The sequence below is a fragment of the Leucoraja erinacea genome, chromosome 27 (assembly GCF_028641065.1).
Source record: "Leucoraja erinacea ecotype New England chromosome 27, Leri_hhj_1, whole genome shotgun sequence".
NCBI lineage: Eukaryota > Metazoa > Chordata > Chondrichthyes > Rajiformes > Rajidae > Leucoraja > Leucoraja erinaceus.
This window is the reverse complement of record NC_073403.1, coordinates 533,504-550,849: the sequence shown is the minus strand read 5'-3', so window position 1 is coordinate 550,849 and position 17,346 is coordinate 533,504. Positions and strand designations below refer to the sequence as shown.

The following is a 17,346-nucleotide window of genomic DNA, read 5'->3' as shown; positions in this document are numbered from 1 at the left end:
GGCCACCGGCGACAGGGAGCGGGAGCGGGAGCGGGAGCGGCCACCGGCGACAGGGAGCGAGCGACGACGACGACGACGACGACGACGACGACGACCAGCGCTCGCGCTGTCTGCGCAGCCGCAGTGAAGCGGCGCCGCCCTGCGCATGCTCGGTGTCTTCCCGCGCGGGCGCGGCGCGGCGGTTGGTGCGCGGCCTACTCTGTCGGGCTTCGCCGACCATGAGGGGCAGTGAAGCCGGCGGCCTAACGCGTCCGCTCCGGCTCGCCGCCCTCGCCATCATTCTCTCCGCTGTGCCAGGTGAGCTACTACCCCCCGCCAGGCCACTCGCCACGTCCCCGCCACACGCTGCAACAGCCGCTGGGGATTTGAAAGTTAACAGTGTGGTGGGGAACGGGCCTCGGGCTGAAGGCATCGTGTCCTCGGCCCCGGGTACCCGTCTCCTCCGCACCACGACCGCCACCCTACGCGGCCTGCCCCCTGCCCAGCCCTGGCCCACCTCTACCCCTCCACCACCCCTCCCCATCCCCCTTTCACTCCCCCACCCCACATTCTCCACCAACTCTCATCCTATAAACAATTCCCATCCAAGCCGTTCTTCCTCTACTCTGACCATTGTTTTTCTGCTGGCAACTCTCAACCAGCTGATCCACTGACCACTTGTGGAAGTAACTTTGCTATCAGGCTGCATGTGTAGAGAATACACTGTTTCCGTGGCTGCCCTTCGTGTCCTTCCACCAGAGTCTACATGAACTGGAGATATTTTGGTTGAGCTTCTTTGTAATTGTCTTTGTTACTGCAACTAAGTAGGGTTACATTTTGGCTTTCCCTTATTTCCACTATAAACATTTTGGTAGTTCTTGAATGATTACTATTTTAAGCCCACGAGTTATTTGGTTTTTAAATCTGCCTCTTGATCAGTTCAGATAGGTCACCTGCCCACTCATTCACAGGCCAAAATAACAATTGCATTGCCAGGCCCTGTGTGTCAGTGGAGTTGAAGGAACTCTGTCCTATTTACAATTACTGGATTACGTCGCTAGATATCTTTGGTCTCTCCATCCACATTGTTAACCAGTATTCTTCTTACATTGTTCTGTATTTTTCTGTATTTTTCTTTCCTATCTTGCACTATGCCTATGACCAGACGCTAAACTGCATTTCGTTGTACCTATACTTGTATCTGTGCAATGACAATAAAGTTGAGTTGAATTGAATTGGTTAGTTGTGTGCAGGTGAGAAACAGGAAGCCAATAGCAGAACATTGGTGGATACAAGGAACTGCAGATGCTTGTTTACAAAAAAGATAGAAATGAAGTGCTGGAGTAACACCACAGGCCAGACACCATCTCTGGTGAAAGTTTGTGTCTCCTTTTCTCTCTTATATGGAAAATATATGAATTAGTTACACAGTGAATGGTAGGCCTCTGGGAGTGTTGTAGAGCAGAGGGATCTAGGAGTACAGGTGCATGGTTCCTTGAAGGTGGAGTCGCTGGCAGATAAGATGGTCAAAAAGGCACATTGACCTTCATCAGTCAGAATATTGAGTATAGGAGGTCATGTTGCAGTTGTATAAAATGTTGGTGAGACCGCATTTAGAATATTACGTTCAGTTCTGGGCATCATGTTATGGGGAAATATATTGTCAAGCTTGAAAGGGTTCAGAGAAGATTGACGAGGATGTTGCCAGGACTAGAGGGTGTGAGCTATCAGGAGAGGTTCAGTAGGCTGGATCTATATTCCTAGGAGCGCAGGAGGATGAGATGTGATCTTATAGAGGTGTATAAAATCATGAGAGGAATAGATCGGGTAGATGCACAGTCTCTTGCCCACAGTAGGGGAATCGAAGACCATAGGTTCAAGGTGAAGGGGAAAAGATTTAATAGGAATCTGAGGGGTAACCTTTTCATGCAGAGGGTGGTAGGTTTGCGGAGGAGGTGGTTGAGGCTGGGATTATCCCAACGTGTAAGAAACAGACTGGTACATGGATAGGTACACAAAAATGCTGGAGAAACTCAGCGGGTGCAGCAGCATCTATGGAGCGAAGGAAATAGGTAACGTTTCGGGCCGAAACCCTTCTTCAGACTGATAGGGGGTGGCAGGGAGAAGGATGGAAACAAAGGAGGAGGAGGAGGAGCCCGAGGGTTGGGGGATGGGAGGAGACAGCTCGAGGGCTAAGGAAGGGGAGGAGACAGCAAGGGCTAACAAAATTGGGAGATGGTACATGTATAGGACAGGTTTGGAGGGATATGGACCTAGTGCGGGCAGGTGGGACCAGTGTAGCTGGGACATGTTGGCCAGTGTGGGCGAGTTGGGCCGAAGGGCCTGTTTCCACACTGTATCACTCTATGGCTCTATACTTTGCGAGCTGGGAATTTCCATTGTAGATCTGTATCCGATGGGAAGACAGTGGCTGAATGACAACCATCTGAAAACATTGCCAAACTCTGATCTTCACTACAAAATGGATCCTTAGTTTTAATTTCTGAAATCGGTGTGCAATTTTGTATTCATATATATGGATTTACAAAATATGTTCATCCCGAAAGACAGAAAATGGAATAGGGCTAGTCTCAGCAGGGAGAAATAATACAACTGTTTGTACTTTGTTTCAACATAGGCAAATCTGATGAGTTCATTAAAACCACAGACAATAACAATGAACTCTCCGGACATCAAACCATCACACAAATTTATGGCAACAGCAACAAACCAGGTAACTAATACCATAAGATAGACACAAAAAGCTGGAGTAACTCAGTGGAACAGGCAGCGACTCTGGATCGAAGGAACTAATAACATAAGTGAGTGACCAAGGATCAATGACTGGCAGTTACAAATGAGAACTGTACAACATAAGGTTGAAAGATTAAAGGAGCAGAGACATAGAACCTCACAACAGTAAACAAAATCAAGTCTTAATTAATATTTTATTAATGTATTGAAATGCTTTTTGGACAAAGGGATATTAATAAGATCCATTTACATTTATTTGATTTTAACCCGATCTTTGATGTCTGTCAAGCTGTATAAATTGAGTTTATTATGACTAATTTAGCACCAAACATTTTCACATTTTTGTTTTAAACTTATTATTTATTCCTTAAAATACTTTCATATCAATTGCGTTGAATGTTTGCCATTACTCCTTGGGGCAAGGCCAATTTTATAGTATTAGACAGAAACTTGCAGAGGTTGATTTGAAGATGATTGTTTACAGATAAGGTGACATCTGGCAAGTGGGAGCTTTTAATGGTGAGATTGGGACAGCGTATCAGTTTTGGAGTGAAGGGCAGGATTAATAGGTTTAGGAAACCTGGTTGACAAACGATATTAGAGTCAGAGTGACACAGTGTGGAAACGGGCCCTTTGGCCCAATTTTAATACACCGGCCAACATTGTCCCAGCTACACTAGTCCCACCACCCTGCACTTGGTCCATATCCCTCCAAATGTGTCCTATCCATATACCTGTCTAACTGTTTCTCATAGGATGGGATAATCCCAACCTCAACTACCTCCTCTGGCAGCTTGTTCCATACACCCACCACCCTTTGTGTGAAAAAGTTACCCCTCGGATTCCTATTAAATCTTTTCCCCTTCATCTTGAACCTATGTCCTCTGGTCCTCGATTCCCCTACTCTGGGCAAGAGACTCTGTGCATCTACCCGATCTATTCCTCTCATGATTTTGTACACCTCTATAAGATCACCCCCTCATCCTCCTGCGCTCCAAGGATTAGTGACCTAGCCTACTCAACCTCGCCCTGTAGCTCACACCCTCTAGTCCTGGCAACATCCTCGTAATTCTTTTCTGAACCCTTTCAAGCATGACAATATCTTTCCTATAACATGGTGCTCAGAACAGAACACAATATTCTAAATGCGGCCTCACCAACGTCTTATACAACGGCAACATGACCTGCCAATCTCTATACTCAATACTCTGACTGATGAAGGTCAATGTGCCAAAAGCCTTTTTGACCACCTTATATATGTGCGACTTTACCTTTAAGGAACCATGCACCTGCACACCTAGATCCCCCTGCTCCCCAGAGGCCTATCATTTACTGCGTTGGTCCTGCTCTTGTTAGAAGTCTCAAAATGCAACACCTCACACTTCTCTGTATTAAATTCCATCAACCATTACTAAGCCCACCTGGCCATCGCTCCAGATCCTGCTGCAATCTTTCACAACGATCTTCACTATCTGCAAAACAACCTACTTTTGTATCATCAGCAAACTTGCTAATCCTGCCTTGTATGTTCTCATCCAAGTTATTGTAGCTCTAGTCAGAAATAAGGAGGCATATGTCAGGCGGAGACAGCTGGGATGAATCAAATCCTTTGAATATGAGTATAGATAAGAAGGGTAAAAAGAGGACGTGAAATATTCCAACAGAGAATGTAAGGAAAGTCTACAGAAATTCTACAGGTATATTAAGGAAATAGGTAACAAGGGCAGTTCTGATCGTCCAGCAATAAGAAGGGTGACATTAATCTGGACAACATGCACAAAAGATTCACTTGGATGTTACCAGGACTCACCAGGATGTTACCAGGAGCTTCAGTTATATGGAAAAACTGCTAGTTATTCCTGGGGCTCAGCAGGTGAATGGTCATTTCTTTCTCGGGGTCGAACAGATGGCATAGGTTTAAGCTGAAAGTAGAAATATTTAAGAGGGGCATTTTTATGCAGAACTGGTGTTATGGAATATGGAATGAGCTGCCAGGAGCACATTCGCTTAGGGGAAGGTACAATGGTGACTAGTTAAAAATAAACATTTAGACATGTAGATGAATAGGAGAGGATTAGAGGAATATATATACAATATACAAAGAGGGAAGAGACAGAGATTTTAAGATTTTGCCTTCCACCGCAGTGAGGAGGTGTTTGGTGAACTCACTGTGGTGGATGTTAAATTTGTGTTGATTGTGTGTTTTTGTCATTTTTTAAATTATATGTATGACTGCAGGGAAACAAAATTTTGTTCAGACCGAAAGGTCTGAATGACAATAAATAAATCTAATCTAATCTAATCTAATCTAAAACCTGGTCTGCATGAACAAGTTGGACCATTTCCATTAAATAAGCATGTGCACTACATCCAGCTTTGTCTTTCTTTAACTATTCTTAGTTTTATCTCAGAATCCCTATCAGTATCAATGCTGTTTTATTAGCCTTAAAGTGTATGACCGCCTCAATATCCATGTGGATGTATCAGTATCTATAATGTAACGGTAATGCTCTCACTTTCTTGTGTTGTTGTCCTTCAATTCATGAAGACAGGAAATCACAGGAGTTACATTGGACAAAAATGTTCAATGTGGCATGGTTAATAATCCCTGTAGATAAAATGTAATGTGCTCAATTTCCATTTTGCTGTTTTAATGGATATTAACTGGATAGTCACATTCAAATATAACCATATAATATAACCATATAACATATGGTTATATGGTTATATTATATGGCCTTTGTTGCTGAGCCAGTGCACTGCATTCCCATCCAACTCTGCTAAAAATATGTTGCAATAACATATTTGCTGGATTAACTCACTAAGAGCTGGCCATTGGGATCAGATGAGAGAAATGGTCATTGAGGTACCCTAATAGTATTTTTATTGGTCAGGAGAAGAAAAGGGAGAGCGTGTATAAAATAAGGATGCAGTCTTTTGTAATAACTACAAGGGCTCCCTGTGTGATAGAAGACCTAACTTACGGACATCCAGGTTTATGCAAATTCTCCCTTAAATGTAACAGAATTTTTCAAAATAGTAATAATAATGATACTAAAAGTGGACACAGTATCTGCTCTCTTCATATAATTATGGATATTATTATGGTGAGTATAAAAGATATTTCATGAAATGAAAGAATTACAGTAAGTGTGTGCCGAGTACTGGTAGAATATGAGTAGCTACAGAAAACTGATGCTTCTGGCTTTCCGTAAAACGAGTTCGCTGACCATTCTCAAGAATAAACCTTTATGTTACCTGGGGACTGCCTATAAATCATTACATTGTACATTAAATATTCCAATTACATAATCCATGACATTTCTCATTACTTTTTTTCAGTTAAAGTTTATGTGAAGATGTACACTGATAGTCCATCGCTTCTCTGTACAACTGAGGAACTGTCAGAAAAAGAATTAGTAGATCCATATTTCATATGGGTGGGTCCAACAGGAAGAAACATTAAAGGTGAGATTCTTTTGTATTTCAGCATCAACTTTATCCAGCAATTCTATTCTATTACAATATTGAGAGGTTGTGATTAATGAGTTGAGTTTATTTCTAGATGAAAGTTGGTTATAGCTACAGTGCCATAAATAACTAAGAGTTTTGTTGATAGTATTTAGGTTTATTATTATATCACGTATATTGAGATACAATAAAAAGCTTTTGTGTTACTAAAGTCAAATCAGATGATACTATTTATGAATAAAATCAAGTCAAACACGAGTACAAAAGGTAGACTAAAGAGAAAAATACCAGATTGCAGAATATAGTTTCTCAGCATTGGAACATATCAATTTCAGTGAAAAAGTCCAATGTCCGCAATGAGGTAGGTTGTAAAATCTGTAATGTACCCGAGCTTATGGAAGGACTCTGATAAGAGTGGAAAAGGTTGTTGATGAGAAGGGATATTGTGGTGGGTTGTAGACCTTGCAGGGTAACATGGAGTTAAAGGTGCTTTTGAAATATTAGCGACAATTATGGGTAAACAAATATGTACTAAGAATGAGATTTGAATGAGGATATGAAGTCACCTATCAACATGGGGGAGTTAAAGGTGCTTTTAAAACAAACCAATATTAGCGACAATTATTTTGGGAAGTACAACATATACATTACTAAGAATGTGATTTGAATGAGGATATGTGCCCTAAATAAACTGCACCTATAGCAGCACGTTTATTACTTCACACTTGGGTGATTATATTAGCTAATATTGCAACAAGCATTATGAAACCACTCCTTCAAATGTTTAAATAATAAATTTGTGGATGAGTAAAAGGTTGCTTTTGATATCATTGTTTTGTTTAAAGATACAGCATGGAAACAGGCCCTGCAGCCACCGAGTCCCCTTCATTAATTTAAGAAATCACCCTATTTATGAACCCTATTTACTCGGTCATTTCATTCAGCATACATATACAAATAATAAAACATATTAAAAACAAAATAATCCCACCATTGGATCGTGAATATGCGTACATTTCATCAGGAATGTGCAGGAGTTGAGGATCATGCCACTGGCTCACTCCTCTAACTTCCAAGCTTATTATGTTCAGGTTTTTTGGGTCATCTGCAATGCACCACAAATAAGATGTCAGTGTACTTGGAGATCAGGAAAATTTCATAAGAATGTGTTTCAATTCAGTTTCTCTCAAGAAATACATGTCTAAGATTTTTACAATATTTTGCTTTGTGTTTCATTTCAGGGGAGACTTACGCTAGGATATCTGTAACAGGACGACTTATACTGAAATCCTTTGACAAGTCCATGTCAGGAGATTACACATGTACAGTATCCTACAAGGATGTGGATTCAAATAAGGAAATATTTCTCGATATGAAATTCTCAGTATATGGTAAATACTCTGGGATTGCACTGGGATATTAACTGGAACTTCCGAATTTCCACACTTTCAGCTTTTGTTCGAAAGTATATTCTATTCAGAAAATGTATAGTTATACAATGTGGGACAATCATTTGGTGTAATTCTCTGTACGCAGCACATCATTATGTTTGCTTACATTATTTACACTATGTCAACGTAACATCAATTTTCATTTTATAACCATTCCACCAGCAATACGTTTCAGCAGTTATTACAGTGTCAAACCGTAAAATGGCCTTTGGAGGAAATGCACCAAGCTTCAGTGCATCTCTTAGCATGAACATGCACATGTCAAGTTTTCATATACTGGAAAACCAGCAAGTTTTAAGCAGAATCAAAGTGCATATTTTATTGAATTTCCATCCACAGTCCGTGTTTGTCTCATTATACATCGTTGCAAACAGCCTGTGGAGCATAACATGATGAAGCAACTTCTTGGGATGAACGTTAACAAAGACCATTGCATCCTTGCCAGACATTCTCTGAAAACAGCGCAACCCAGAAGGAGATGGGTGGAAATGTAGAAACCTCATAGGAAGTGTGCAGTGGCATTGAGACTTAATGTACATGACTGACAGTGACGGCTCGACTCACCACCTACGTAGTCTTAGTGCTTCTATAAAAGTACTGATCATGAGGCATTCTGCCAAATGGCTTTAGCAGTCTACCTGTGGGAAACCATCGGACAGACCTTGGCTTTTTGCACTGTAGGTTCAATAGTTACAGAGTCTCCTGTCAGATCATGGCCACAATGTTCGCACAGATGATGGGAAAAATATATTTCAGTCTCTGGAATTGTAAGGGTAACGATCTCTGGGAATGAGCAACACACTCATTGAGATGAGCTGTCATCAGTGAGCATAAGGTGATGGTAGGATGGGGGAGAAGGGCAGATGAGCATTGGGGGGCAGTGAGGCATCAGGATGTATCAGTGTGACTGGGATATGGATGGGATTTGCCATTGATATGAGTGAATTATTATGGGGAGTGCTGGACTTGTGAATTAACTGTTATTATCATCACTGGTATTGAAAAATCTATTTTTAGCAATACTGACAGAATGTTTTTGATTGAAATTTTGCAGGCTATCGTGAACCAGACAATTCGTATACATTTTCAACACGGTATCACACCAATGAATGCCATGATCCCGCCAACAATCACTTCTTTCGGAAGCTCAAGTCAGTGGAAAAGGAGCTAATTGCGGACCTGACCAGTAGAATAACTGATGTAGAAATGAAATGCCATGTTGTCAAAGTACCACGTAAAGGATTAGTAACTGAACTCTTCATTATGTTTAAACGTAAGTTTTGTTTTGCATGGGACAGCTGGAGATTGAAAGTTTTTAGATGTTAAATGTTTGGATCAATTTTCCCTAAAATATTGAAGATTAAAATGTACTAAGGATAAGTTATATTTGTATATAGGTGTGATTTAAAAAAAAATAAAAAAATAGTAATCTTGCTGAGTAGGTGGAATTTTCATAAAGAAAGAAAGGTCGTTCCACTATATCGTGTGTTTCCATACCGAGAATGGAATACAACACAATTGATGAATTAGGGAACACTTCGTATTATGTCGCCAAATTGATTTTAATGAGATTTTGGTCGGGAAATAGAGAATTACTTAAAAGTTACTTCGGAAATTAACATGCAGAAAAAAAGCTGTACTGCAAATAAATAGTCTTGGGGAGAGAAGAGAGAACGTTACTATCGAGCCTTCCCACCTGCGTCTACTAAGATCTACATTGTAGTTCCCCACAGTTGGCAATTGAAAGGGACAAGCAATCGCTTTTGTTCTCGTGCAGTGATACCCGTTTAAACAATATAACATATAGCCTTTAATATTTGCAAGAACACAAACGTAAGCCTATTTCAAAAGACCATGCTTTTGGAAAATACTGCAGGAGTAAAAAACACTTTTGCTGAGAGTCTGAAATTCTCCGGTCCCTAAACCTGTTTCACCATTGGCCACCTTCAATTTAAACCAACATCTGCAGTTCTTTCTTTCACCATTGACACAATGGATTTCTGGACACAATATTCTACAATGCAAGGTTTCTTATAAACACAACTATCATGTTATAACAGAACTACTTGCATTAGTATGCAATATGTTGCTAAATAATTATTTTGAATAAGCACAGATTTTTACTGATAATTCAAAGATTAACTTCACAGCACCTGAACAAATCCTTTAGACCAGGAATCATCATGTCAGAGGTTATATAAATTACTCTTATGGGGTGCAAAATGTCAAATATCCCTAACTATTGAATTCCTTACCTTGGTCACATTGTTTCAAAGTTTCTGTAATGGCTGTTGGATTATATCATTTATTTCTACTTGTGCTGCTAACTAAATGGAATGGTACGGTGGCAGAGTTGTAAATTGTCCCTAGTGTGTAGAATGGTGCTAGTGTACGGGGATTGCAGGTCGGCGTGGACTTGGTGGGCCAAAGGGCCTGTTTCTCTAAACTAAACTAAAAATCCATCTTACTACCAAAGCCATGGGCATTCACAATGTCCACGAGGATCTATGCTCTATTTTCAGTTGCTTTCTTATGCCTGTCTGCTCTGCCCTTGATACACACTTGTTGTCATTGCCCCTGTCACCACCCTTCTCCATTCCCCTTGCCGTTCTAAGCACCCGGATCACTGGGCTTAGCTTTACTCTATTCTGATTCCCTTCCCCTACAGATAGAAACATAGAAAACAGGTGCAGGAGTAGGCCATTCAGCCCTTCGAGCCTGCACCGCCATTTAATATGATCATGGTTTAACTTCACAGGACCTGATTTAAACCTTCCCAAACGGCAATAGCCACAATGCACTGTGGTGGTGAGGTGCCTTGCTGAAATTCCTCCTCTCTTGCTTGTGGAGGTCCCACCTCTCCCAGAGGTCTCATGAATCTAAAGTGTGATGTCTGATAGTCCAACAAGCCTTCACCATTCTCTTCAGCAGATTTAACATCATTTGTGCCATCTCGATTATCTTGATTTCCGTCCAATAAGCCATTGCATTTATATTGTCCACCTCTCTTTAATTTTTAATTTAAATCATGTTTGATTTCCCACTTTTCTAGTTTTGATATGGGTTTATTAACCTGAAACAATAACTTTGTCCTCCACACTACTGTCCACCTTTCTCTGTTTATATTTCAGATTTATAGCACCTGCAGTTTTTACTTTTAAATAATTTCTTAATTCGGTCTGTCTTTTTTTAAAAGTTGCACTGGATCCTTGAAACTAAACTAATATCTAAGTTTAAAGAGATGCTGAGTTGCAGAACAAAATTCAGCACAGTTTAAAACATAAACCTTTTTTTACAGTGGATCCTTTTGGCTATGGATGGGAAGAAATTTGCAAAAAACTCGTACATGATTGTGAGGATGAAACAAACAGGAGGGTAGAGAAGGTAAGTTTAAGAAGTGTAAAAATATAATGATGAGAATACTTCAAGTCTAAGCTGTATGAAGGTACGCAGACCTCAGTATAAGCTCACCATGTTCCTTTGAAATAATTTTGCCCCTCATTTAAACCATGATTTTAATGTATTTAACATTGAAGGGTACGGTTCAGTTTCAGACCAAATATTAGACAGTATCATTTTTAGATGGTAGCATTTTGAGTCGGGGAAAGTATGGAAGGAATTCTGCCTTTTTCAGGTGTTGCCCAGCAACCTGTGATAGTCCACTGTACATTGAAAATGTCACACAGGAAGCCTTCAGAAGGAATGGGGAAGTGAAAAGGCAGTGACAAGATCTCAACGGTATTGCCTTAGTGCTGAATCCCAATAAGTAACTCTGATCCCTGTTCCCATTCAAAGGTGCATTGAACTTTATAAGTGGTCATCTAACTAGCTATTAATGGGCTCCAGTAAAATTATTTGAATTTTTGCATTCACTTTTCTGTACAAGCCTTCTGAGATTGGAATGGTCTCATATCCGACATAGCTATGAAGGTATACATAGTATGGATATGTTAGTCAATCTACTTAAACTTGCATTGGCTTCAAAAAAGAACAATAGAAGCCAAAATACAAACAAGAGCAGGCTTAGATTTACCAGATATGATTTGCCAAACCTGGTAAGATTGATTTAAATTAACTGGTCAAAAAAGACAAAATGTGACTATGAATAAAATGGCAAATGAGCAAACAGCGTTCAAGTATTTACATTATTTAAAATACATCTGAATACTCATTATACACTCATGACTGTAGGCAAATACCAATCCAACTCAACGTACAAGTTTGCAGATGACACCACTGTAGTGGGTCTGATATCAAATGGTAACGAGCAAGAAAGTGAGAGCCTCGTAATCTGGTTCCTAGATGACAATGTCTACAAGACAACGCAGATTGTGATTGACTTCAGGAAGGAAAGCAGTACACACACCCTGGTATACATTTATGGCACCCAAATAGAAATGGTAGATAGCTTGAAGGAATATCATCGAAGCAATGGCCAATGGCTTCAGTATCGTATTGTACAATAAAACCACATAGTACAAAGTACACATTATCTGTGGTAACTGAAAGTTTCTATACATTTGAACTTTATCGCCTTCCATCCTGCGTAAAATTGTCCTGTCATTTCTACTCCATTTGTGCTTGATTTAATTTCAGGCCCGAGGTCGTATTGAGGCTTTCTTCAAGAAACAGAGTATTGCACTGGACCTTATGAAGGATAACATGCCTACATTTTACTACATTGAAAATTCTCTGAAAACAACGCGAGTGGATCATTGTCGGCCAGGATTTGGGAAAAACAAGTTAACCCATTTAGATTGTGCCGAGTGCTGTGGTGAGTCCTGAGCTACTGGTTGTATTAGTTACTGACTGTATAGACATCTTATATCCTTCCTATTGTAAGGCATCCATAGTGTTTGTTGAGCAACAAACGTCTTGGCTAAAGTGTCACTTTCCTGCTTTTATACTTGGTGGCCCAAATATAAATCCTAAACATCATTTATGATATTTTCAAAACTATTGCGTCTATTTGGATATTATCCATACAGTTCCGTTTAGTTTATCGTGTACCAAAGTAGAGTGAAAAGCTTTTGTTGTGTGCTAACCAGTCAGCAGAAAGACAATACATGATTACAATTAAGCCATCCACAGTGTACATAATAAGTGTACTGCACATACTAAATTGTAAATAGGAACTTGCCCTTGAACATCTACTGTAGTAATGTATGGACACTGATCATACAGTCACACAGCACAGCAACAGGCCCTTCGGCCCAACCGTTCCATGCCGATCAAGATGTCCCATATACAATAGGCACACCTGCTTGTGTAGGGCCCATATCCTTCTAAACCGTTCCTATCCATGAACCTGTCCAAATGTCTTTAAAATTATAACATCTGCCTCAACTACCTATTTTGGCAGCTTGTTCTATATAATAAGCTGCTTCTTGGGTCCCTATTATATCTTTTCCCTTTCACCTTAAACGTATATCCTCTGGTTCTTGATTACCCTACTCTGGGTAAAGAAAACTGCATTCACTCTATATATCCCTCTCATGATATTATATTCCTCTATTAGATCACCCCTCATCTTCCTGCAGTCCAAGGAATAAATTCCTAGCCTGCCCAACCTCTCCCTAGATCTCAGGCACTAAGTCCCGGCAACATCCTTTTTATCATCCCTGCACTTTTTCCAGCTTAATGACATTCTTGCTACAGCATGGTGATCAAAACTGAACACATACGCCAAATGTGACTTCACCAATGTCTTGTACAACTGTAACGTTACATCCCAACTGCTACACTCCTTTCTCTTACTGTAACTTTCTCTCTTTTCTAGTTCTACTTTGTGGTGGTGGTGGTAGTTTACATAGATTCATAGACAACAGGTGCAGGAGTATGGCATTTGGCCCTTTGAGCCAGCACCGCCATTCAATGTGACCGTGGCTGATCATCCACAATCAGTACCCCGTTCCTGCCTTCTCCCCATACCCCTTGATTGCGCTATCCCTAAGAGCTCTATCTAACTCTCTTGAATGCATCCAGTGAATTGGCCTCCACTGAGCTTAATGACATCTGAGGCAGAGAATTCCACAAATTCACAACTCTTTGTGTGAAAATGTTTCCCCTCATCTCAGTTCTAAATGGCCTAGCCCATATTCTTAAACTGTGGCCCCTGGTTCTGGACTCCCCCACCATCGGGAACATGTATCCCGCATCTAGCGTGTCCAATCTCTTAATAATTTTATATGTTTCTATAAGATCCCATCTCATCCTTCTAAATTCCAGTGAATACAAGCCCAGTCACAAACGGCAAGAGATTTGACTCACACAGAACAGTATCAGCGTGTTCAGTAACATAACACCATACTGCCACCTGTTTGTGGGTGACTGAACGTGTAATATATAACTGAGCAGCACATGTTTGGTGTACAGCTCTGACATGTACAGTGATTTAATTTTCCTGTAATGTGGGAAACATGTTTAGCAGCCTGCAAGCAAATGGCATGAGCATAGATAGGCATCATGGTTGGCATGGACCAGGTAGGCTGAAATAACCTATGTCTGTCAGAGGTGGCGGTGGCAAATCTAACAGCCCTTAGATGGCAGAGTTCAAGGAAAGAATGAATATGTCAGACACACAGAGAGGTGGACACAGGTTTTACTCATGTACCTGCCTAACTGCCCAGGAGCCTTATGTCAGGCACACACAGAGGTGGACACATGTTTACTCATGTAACTGCCCAGGAGCCTTATGTCAGGCACACAGAGAGGTGGACACATGTTTACTCATGTAACTGCCCAGGAGCCTTATGTCAGGCACACAGAGATGTGGACACATGTTTACTCATGTAACTGCCCAGGAGCCTTATGTCAGGCACACAGAGAGGTGGACACATGTTTACTCATGTAACTGCCCAGGAGCCTTATGTCAGGCACACAGAGATGTGGACACATGTTTACTCATGTAACTGCCCAGGAGCCTTATGTCAGGCACACAGAGAGGTGGACACATGTTTACTCATGTAACTGCCCAGGAGCCTTATGTCAGGCACACAGAGAGGTGGACACATGTTTACTCATGTAACTGCCCAGGAGCCTTTTACATAAAAACAGTTTTCTTTCAATCTCTTGACAGAAATCAAAAGCTGCAGATTCTGGAAATCTGAAACAAGCAAAAAATGCAGATTTAGTGGATGGAGAAACAGAATGAACCTTTCAGATCAAACATTAACTCGTGTGTCTTTTTCTAAGCCCTGTTGTTCCAACTGATTTACTACTAAATTACTGTTTCCAGTCCACTTCTGCAAAATTAATCGTTAAATTTAATGGTTCAATATTCCTTTATTCTGGTAAATTGCTTTATTCCGCTTTAGAATTATGTCCCAATTTTGTTTTGGTCTTTTCCATACCTGTGCTAAATCTGACTGCGATATGTTCACCTTCAAAAAGAATTCTCGCCATTGATTCTTCTTTCACCTGCCCAACTTCATTGCCAAAAATGAAATTCAAAACTGACATTACCCCACCCATAATTGAAGAGATCACCAAGAGGATTGACGCTGACTGACTGGCAGACAGTGTCCATGTGGACTTTAACAAGCCATTTGACAATGTCCTGCTTGATAGTCGTGTCCGATAGGTACCAGGCATCTAGAGGGAGTTACCCAACGGAAGGAGTCAGAGTAGAGGGGTATTAAATTGAAGGCCTGGGGCCAGTGGTGTGTTGCAGGAATCCTCACTGGGTCCATTGTTGCTTGTCATCTATATTAATGATTTAGATAACAATGTAGTTAATATGTTTAGTAACTGTACAGATAATACCAGGATTGGTGGTGTAGTGGACAGTGATCACCTTGCCTTACAGAAGGAGGTCATGAAGCTGGAAATGTACCCAAAATGATTCAGGGAAGACCTTGTACAAGAGGCAAAGATAAGATGTATTCAAGAGAAAGTTAGATATAGCTCTTACAGTTAACAGAATCAAGGGATATGGGGAGAAAGCAGGAACGGGGTACTGATGTTGGATGATATTGAATGTTAGCGCTGGCTCGAAGGACCGAATGGCCTATTCCTGCAACTTATTTTGTATGTTTCTAAGATGAATAGTCACATTCATTTTCTCCAGGGTAGAGGTTTCAGGTGAGAGGATACAATTTCCTCATGCAGAGGATATGCATTAGGTAACGAAGGAAGCAGCAGCATCGGTACATTAGTAATGTTTAACGGCATTTACACACTGACACAGATAGGAAATGTTGAGGGATATGGGCCAATGCAGGCTAATGTGACTAGCTCTACTAACTCTCCTAGCCTGGATGAGGTGGGCTGAAGGGCCTGTGTCTGTGCTGTATGACTCGAGTTACAGAATGATTCCTTGCTGCAGTAATACACTCAGCCTCACAGATGGACCACAGTAAATCAGCTGCTTCTCAAGCTTCAAAACCTGGAGTTTGAGCTCCACCAACTGGCCACACGGTTTGCACCCGAAGCTCCCAGAGTACAGGCATGTTGTCAGCTTCCCCCTACACACACTGTGTATGCAACACATATCATGACCCTGCCACCCACTGTGTAATAGATTAACTTCCTCATCAGAAATAAACGACAACAAGATCATCTCCATTCACCAAACTCAGGCAGGGCTGAACTCATCCTGTTGGTAAAATGTAAAACAGATGCCAGCTCTTCTACAGAGTTATTGCCAGGTAATCAGTTCTGGTTGCTCACCTTGTTAACTATGCCGCCACCAAGCAGATTGCCACGAGCTAATATTAAAGTTAAGGTCAATGTTAGATTAAGTGCTAACTGCAAAACTAAGTAAATCTAGATAGAGGTCAACCCTAAAACTCTTAAAACGTCCCCACTTTCAGATCCAGAGCTTTGTAGTCTTGCTTGAGCTGAGCTGCCATGCAGTACATTCTAACTGTGTCTCCACATTTTCTCCCTCAGTGGTTTGTGATCACGGAATGTACAGTCCCACCAATGATGTATACTGTAAACCGTGCACCAGTGTCAAGATTAATTACTACGGAGCAACTGCCTGCTAATCACATCCGTCCTCTTTCAATTTTATATTCATCTCAACCACTGATACTGCTCTCCAAACAAAATTAATTTCACCCAGTCATAACAGTAAAATTGCATTATTGTCTTACAAAGGTCTATCTATATTCAAACGCTGCATTTGTGGATTCTATTTGGGAGCAACTGCTGAAAGATCTAGTTTTGTACAGATTAACAACTGTTTTGTGCTTTCCTAATTAGATTGGCATTATCTCCAGTTGGTTATCAGTAAACGCTGTCTTTACATCCCCTCCGCTAATGTTTAGCATTAGTGTAACCAGGGGGTTCTGTTATCCAATGTTCCATATAATCAAATACTGAGGTTATTAAACCATCCATGAAGGATTAGGATGTATGAAAACCATCCTTAAACATAGGACACATTTTTTAATAAACTGATTGTATTCTGAAAATAATCCTTTCTAAAATCAAATGCCAATTCTTTTACTTTGTACTTGTCGATCCGTTGTGAAATTAAGATCTGCAGCAGATGTCAGGGATTGCACTATCTTGCTAAAATGGTGCATGTAGAACTGTTTGTGGAGACGGGGATTGTGGCATTTATTAGGTTCACTGATGGACAAGGAACAAGCCACGACACCCTGTTAAAAACACTAATGCCAACCTGTGGTGCAGCGTGAACCTATATCAGTGATTTATTTATCATGATTTGCCGTTTCTAAGT

The 17,346-nt window shown here is 40.7% G+C and overlaps 1 protein-coding gene across 1 annotated transcript; it reads left to right on the top strand.

The window, feature by feature from the left end:
* Positions 1-75: 75 nt before the first annotated feature.
* Positions 76-16,756, top strand: LOC129710064 (zona pellucida-binding protein 2-like). The gene is given in 9 exon segments (XM_055656754.1): positions 76-172; positions 174-297; positions 2,618-2,713; positions 6,076-6,201; positions 7,446-7,595; positions 8,710-8,928; positions 10,954-11,039; positions 12,252-12,429; positions 16,548-16,756. Coding segments are annotated over 9 exon segments (1,104 nt in total). The 5' UTR covers positions 76-145; the 3' UTR covers positions 16,646-16,756.
* Positions 16,757-17,346: the final 590 nt, after the last annotated feature.